Here is a 7,368-nt window from a genome sequence, read left to right on the forward strand (position 1 = left end):
TGTTTGTCTAATGTTGAAGTTGGGCCAGGAATAGGACAAAAGTAGTTGCAGATATTGATTGTCGGGATCATTCATCTGAAGCACAAAGACGAGAAAGTACATGCATTTCAGAAAGCCGCAGGAAAAAAAAAAAACAAACTGAAATGAGTATATGTATGCGATGTGCACCTCACTACGGCTGAATGCGGTACCAGCGCAGGTTAAAGGAGCAGCTGGATTGGTGCTGCTGCTTGGCCAGAGGCCGTGCGTCGTAAAGGTACGGGGCAGTACTGGTTGGTCTCCGCAGATATCGGTTCCGTAGCAGAAGGCCAATGGGGATTGCTGGACGAACTGGAAGATGTCATATGGTGTGGCAGCATTGATCTTTCCGAGAGAGGTGATGAAGTAAAGAGTGAGGACAAGGAGAGCAATCTTGAAGAAGTGCATGATTGTCAAGCGGTTATCAGAAGAACACAGGGAGGGAGGATGGGAGGAGAAAAAATAAAGAAGGCTAAAGAGTGAAGTAGGTGTGAATTAACATTTCCAAGGAATTAACAGGTGTTTAAATAGTTAGAATTAAGGTGAAGCTAGCTAGCAAACAAGATAATAATTAAGGTCAAGTAAGTGTGAACATATACTGAATTAGGGAATATGCCTCTTTCTTGTTATCCAAGGCATTGCATTCTCATATGCATGCTATAAAGGGCAGTAAGCGTGTAGTGGTTGATTCATCATCAACCCAATCAACCCAATAGTGGTTTCTCATATATCAGATTCAGACCCTAAGCTAGCTAATAGTCTCAATTTTAGATTATAATTCTGTTTCAAAAATCCATTCAGGACCATGCTAGCTAAACATGGTTCTGATCGAATAAATACATAAACGATTTGGACATTATTTGTGTATCTTATCTTGTAAAAACGCACAACTTACACTACACTTGATTTGGTCGTCCATTCAATTGATTATTGAAGTTTCAACTTTCAACCACTACCTTCTAGCAGTAGTAATTCTTACTGAAAATTTTGGAGCTCTCCTCTTCATGGCTTCTATTGAACTTATCCCACTTGCAGATAATTAATTAACTTGTGGATTCAAGTAAAAAGCTATTTCAATTTGCTGCTGCTAACCCAGGAGCTAGCCTTCAGACCGGGGAACTCATATCGTCCTATTGACACCCGCTTTGTCGTTGCAAGGCGACACCGCAGGATGGATATCTGCGGATAGTCGTCAATCATCATTTCGTTTCATGGTTGTATTGCTTCATATTTGCAGCTTGTTAATACAACATGCCGTTTGTTTAGTTAATTCATTAATCAAACATGATCAAATATACAACAAATAAATTTTTATCGACTCCAAGTTTGAGTAGTTAGAATTGAGGTTAAGGGTAGAGTGTAGAGAAAGATTCAGTTGAAGCTAGCTAGCAAAGAATTAATTAAGGCGAAGTGAGTGTGTGAACATATTCTGAATTAGGGAATGCCTCTTTCTTGATGTCCAAGGCATTGCATTCTCATATGCATGCTATAAAGGGTAGTAACTGTCTATTGGATGATTCATCATGAACCCAATCAACCCAATTACAGTGGTTCCTCATATATCAGATTCAGACCCTATGCTAGCTAATAGTCTCAACTTTTAGATTATAATTTTGTTTCAAAACTCTACTCAAGATCACGCTAGCTAAACATGGTTCTAATCGAATAAATTCATAAACAATTTGGACATTTTTTGTGTATCCTATCTTCTAAAAACGTACAACTTTACACTACACTCGATTTGGACGTCCATTCAATTGATTATTGAAGTTTCAACCACTACCTTCTAGCAGTAGTTATTCTTATCTTTGAAATTTTGGAGCTCTCCTCTTCATGGTTTCGTTTGAACTTACTTATAACGCTTGCAGATAATTAATTAACTTGTGGATTAAGTAAATAGCTATTTCAATTGGAAACTTTAATGAAAAGCTCCCGGTACTATTCACTTTAACGAAAAACCACATTTTAACACTAAAATGTCAATCATGGTACTATTCATTTTACCCTTTATTTTGTCATTTTCGTTAAAACTCGAAGTTTTAAAACCCTTTCCTGCTGCTAACCCTAGTGCTAGCTGATAAGTGAATTTTATATTATATATTTAACCCTATTCTTGGTATATTTTGGTTCTTATTTTGGAAGAATTTTGATACTTTGAATTGTATTTTCGATATAGGACTTTTGAATTCCTCTGGAGCAAAACGTGGTCAAATGGATGAATTTTGGAGTAATTCCAGTTGGAAGACGTTCATGAGTCACTTGGCTTGATCATATCAAAATATCAGATTTTTCTACCAAGCGATGATTTTCTGGCGATAGAATAAAGGAGCAGCAAGCAATGCTGTCAAACTGACGTATTGGGTTTCTTTGGGCTTTTTGGCATCTAAGATGATGTCTTTTGGGTTCAAAGCCTTCTGCACTTATGTTCGGGACATCTCAAGCTTTATTTCTAGCCATTTTGGACCTGTTTTGGAGACCTGAAGATCCAGAAACGTGGCTGTTTTGAGGCTGTGCAGATTTTGGGCGAATTTATCTAGTTAATTTAGGATTATGTTTCCTATTTTATTTCAATTTATTTGGTTTCCTAGTTTTATTCTAAGACCTTTTAGGGTTTTATTTTGTAATAGTATAAATAAGACTTTTAGCCATTAGGGTTGAGGGAGGAGAGGCAACATAGGAGAGAATGCACGCACTAATTTAGAGAGACTTTGAAGTTTATTTTCAAGGTGTTCTCTACCCTTATTTTTAATAATATTTCGTTGTATGATTGTTAGTAACTAATTTTCGTTTGCTAGGGCGAAGCCTTGAACCTTAGCATGAATATGTAGTCTTTATTCAATTGCTCATGATATTATGCATGTATACTTTGAATTATTAATCATTGTGCTTGAACTGTCTCTATGTCTTAATGCTTAGCTACCATTAGGATTTTTAGATAAGTAATCGGATGCAATTCGGTCGGAATATAACCGGAGGATTGAGTATTGCTTCTTGTGGTTAATAATTGTAATTTCACCTAAGGCGAATATCACGCTCTTAGGGGTTGCATGGTTTTTCAAAAGGTTTTCATAAAACTTAATGAGTCTTGCATGTTTATATTTGATCTGAATATCACAGACGGATTGCGTGTTAGATATATGTTCTTGCTTGAATATCACGAGGATAATATGCATAAGGAAAACCTAACCTTCAAAGTTGCATGTGTAATTCATAAGTAATTGGTAAAACTACATATGATTGTTAAGGGGACGGCGGAACCCTAGGTTTTTAACTTTATTTTCAAAATTATTTTCTTTAGTTTTTCTTTGTTAACTTCTTTAATTGTTTTATTTTAAAATTCGTTTTTATTATTTTAAATTCCAAAATCAACCTTTAAGAAATTTTTTTCTAAATAATTAGCTAAGGATTAGTTTAAATACAAATTATTCAATCAATCTCTGTGGAAAACGTCCTTGCTTGAGCTGCTATACTACGACAACCTTGTACTCTTGCAAGTATTTTTAAGTGTTTTTATCCCTACTTTTGTAGGTGGTAAAAATACCTACCGCAAGCCCTCATATCGCCCTATTGAGTATTGACACCATCTTGGTCGCTGCAAGGCGACACCACAAGGTGGATATTTGCGGGTACTCATCATTTCATTTCACGGTTGTATTTCTTCACAGTTGCGGATTGTTAATACAATAATCAAACATAATCAAATATACAACATATAAATTTCTATCGACTCCAAGTTTACAATCCATGATTTCAACAACAAAAGGATTTCATCAACTTCTACGCCCTTATTGATGCATGTTGTATCAAGTACTACGTACTCTTGTACTTCTTGTTGCCTTCCATGACCGAAACTATACTCTTCACATATACAAGAGGCGAATGATTTGCTTTGCACAGTGGAAAATAAGACGGTGGTGGAGGAAAACAGGGAATAATCCTTACAGCAGTTTGAATGGGAAGATTTTTAAGGTTTTTAGTACGGATGTTATAGCAGACTATGCATCCATTATCCGTTAACAGAAGAACCTCGTCGCTCTTCCACATTGCCAATGTGTTGCGCAGGTGGACAGGGGACATTGAGAACGTTGGGATCTTGGATGCAAAGTGTTTTGTCCAAACACTACCTTCATTAGTCCCACCACCACCAAAATCATCATCCATTAGCCACATTTCAAAGGTTAGTGCATCACCATCCTCAAAAGTATATATATTCAAGCGAAAAAGAGCGATGGATTCATTCCACACCTTAAGACGAATGTCAAGGCCAACTCCTCTGAAATCGTTGAACTCTAGCATCTCATGTGGTAACAGTATGTCATGAAACACCTCACAACTCATGTCAAACAACACGATCACTCGCCTAATCTTTTCTTCCTCCTGATAGGTGGCATCATAGCTATGGACAAATTCCTTTTGTTGCTCACTTCCTATCCAATAACACATCCCCTTGAAGTACACCTGAAAAGTTTCAGGCCAAAGGAAAGTAGTTTCCGTTTCTAAAGAACAAGGCTTGATCTCTCTCCACGAATCTGTTCCCAAGGTATACACTACTACCTTGGGAGGATGAATAAGCAAATGTTTTGTGTCGCCATGCAATTCTGAACCAGAAAATCCAATTTTGACAACTTTGTAATCTTTAGATTTAGGATCATAGCCTAATCCCAAAACATCGTTGAACCGACTTGTTAGTGGCATGTAAGGCATACCCAACCACCAAGGATGAGGATCCCTACGGGATGCTTCGTCAAACCAATCTGGAATGTATGTCTCCAAGGGAAGGACCCTGAATTCCTGAATTGCCGGATTCCACAAAAGCACCTTAGTAGAATTAGGCCGAGCTAGACAAATGATCCCATCACAATGACCTATAACATGAAATGATCGATCATCTCCAATCTCTAGACTCATAGAAAGAGGAATATTGATGTCCTCGATCCCAGAAAGAGTGCTACACTTATGCACACCATCATCGTCATCATCAACAATGACATTGTCAAAAGTAAGTACTGAGAATACGGATTGAATTTTGTCACCATTTGGGTCTTCTGTAGGAGGGACTAACATTCTTTTTAAAAGGACACGAGTGGATTGATCGTCCAGCAAGGAATGGGAGAGGTGTTTGTCGACGAACCTGGGGTCGTTGATGAGAGCATGCCACCATTTAGCGACGCACTTGAATCGTATCAGAGATTTCGGAGGCAAAGTTGACAGAATATTCACCAACAAATCTTGTCCAATTTTGGATGTTTTGTTCGTCATTCGTGCAATGTCAAGTATCGACCTCACCCTTGTTCTATTACACTCACAAAAGCCAACACAACAAGATCAGAAGATTCCACAATTACACATTCTCTTTAATTAAGCTGATTCTCAAAAGCTCATATCATCTGGCACTAACGTTAAAATCAGCGACAAAAGCATGATCTTGGCTAAAAGATTCTGAAAAACTCAGTAGCATTTGAATTTGCTTTAATTTACTAATTAAAAAAAAAAACTCATGGATACATTAAAAAATTTAACCCTACTGAAAATGCCAATTGAAATTCAAAAGCGAAATAAGAATTGAAACAAAAAAAGTATCGTTCTTTCATTTAGAAAAAGATATATATATATATATAAACTGAAATTGAATAATAAAAAGCTAGAAATAAAGTTACCTTGTTGTATACTAGGCAGTAGGAAGAGGAAGAGACCGAAGCAGAAGCAGCGCTGCGAGTGAGAGGGAAAGGGGCAGACTCGGCGCAGAAAATCTATCTTCTGCGTTTTGTTCGTGCAGCTGCCTGCGATAATGCGATGGCAGAGAGGGGTTTTTATTTTGATTCTTGTGCGACCGTTTTTCAACACCGTCCCAAATTTACAAACTTACCCTCGGAAATTCGTCCACAGTTTGCTGTCTCCTTTTCAGTGTCTCATTTGTGTTTGCTCTCTTAACTTTTTAACAGTTATCTATGCCTATAAACTTAACTTTTAATTTAACGGTGTTATTTTTTCAAAAGACTAATATAACAAATAAAAAGAAAATAAAGAAAAGCAAAAGGTGCCAAACTCTCCACCTACCCGATAACATTTTTTTAAAAATCTCCGTCTAAGCGCTAGACGGCTGATTATCGTTTCGATTAATCCCTAGGCATTTGAAAATTAAGAAATAGCGTCTAGACTTGTTTAGCGGTTGCCTAAACCGCTTAGGCACCTGCCTAGGCTGCCCAAACCCGCCTAGACACTTGCTTAGTTCGCAACTCTTATTTAGACATAAAATAGATAACCTTTATTTTGTATTTATCTTTTTCAATAATTTGTACGAGATTTGTTAAATACTTATTTGAACACATATTATATGTTTGCTTCCATGTTTTCATTATGTTAATACTTTATAATCTTTATGTCATTCTAATTTGCAATTTATGTCTCTCAATAAAAATTATGTATTTTTTTTAAGTGTACATAGGCAGTTATTTATACGATATAATAATTTACTTAAATTCTAGATCCTAACTACCGTCCTACTAGCGTCTAGCGTATTTTAGAACATTGGTCCATAATCAACCACCAAACCACACACAAGCTCGTTGGCGGCCACACTAATCAACAACGCAATCCAAATCAACGCACAATACTTTTGAAGGAATTGAAATCTTTGGCTTTCTTTGGTTTTTTAGAAAATGTGGCTATCCTCAAATTTCCGAAAGAACCAAAAAAATGAATTGTGGCTATCCTCAAATTCCATAAAAAAAATAATGAATTGTGGCTAATCCTTAGATTCCAAAATACCAAAAATTTGTTGATGGGCTAGATCCATCATATAAGGGTTTTTGCAACAACACTTCTCTAATTTGAAGAGAGAGGAAATGAGAGAAATGGTGAAGTGGTAAGCTTCGTCGCTGATGAAGAGCTTCGCAGACGACGGGTGGGACTGGTTGAGATAGATGGTCGTTGGGTAGTTAAGGGATGCTATTGTTTTTCTTTAATTTTTTTTTAATGTTAACACTGTTGAATTAGTGTTGCCACTCAGTACTACAGTCTGGTGGTATTCCTCTTCACTTAGAAGTGAGAGGTCTTAAGTTTAAATCTCGTGGATGGTAAAATTGATACCAAATTAGGCTGCCCATTATGTGGCTTAGCCGAACTCATTCTCCCCTTAGTATAAAAAATATTGATGTACTAAAAAAACACTATTGAATTGGTGTTAAGTTGAAGCATAAGTGTCACAAAGTTAGAAAGAAGACATGATGAAGACACTAGTTTTGGGACATCAAACTCCTGGCCCCTCAATTTGTTTCTATTTATTACATTAAAATTAATGGAAGGTTACATTAATAATGGTATCTCCCCCTTTAAGGTCGCGACTGTAGG

At 36.7% G+C, this 7,368-nt stretch overlaps 1 protein-coding gene across 1 annotated transcript; it reads right to left on the reverse strand.

Annotated features, from left to right (window-relative positions):
• Nucleotides 1-3,637: 3,637 nt before the first annotated feature.
• On the reverse strand, nt 3,638-5,811 carry LOC108174677 (F-box/kelch-repeat protein At3g06240-like). Its single transcript, XM_070807182.1, has 2 exons — nt 5,676-5,811; nt 3,638-5,311 (listed from the first exon to the last, which is right to left on the reverse strand). Exon 2 carries the CDS (start codon nt 5,275-5,277, stop codon nt 3,829-3,831), a length of 1,449 nt encoding a protein of 482 aa, XP_070663283.1. The 5' UTR covers nt 5,278-5,311; nt 5,676-5,811; the 3' UTR covers nt 3,638-3,828.
• Nucleotides 5,812-7,368: the final 1,557 nt, after the last annotated feature.

This window comes from Malus domestica, chromosome 10 (genome assembly GCF_042453785.1).
Source record: "Malus domestica chromosome 10, GDT2T_hap1".
Classification (NCBI taxonomy): domain Eukaryota; kingdom Viridiplantae; phylum Streptophyta; class Magnoliopsida; order Rosales; family Rosaceae; genus Malus; species Malus domestica.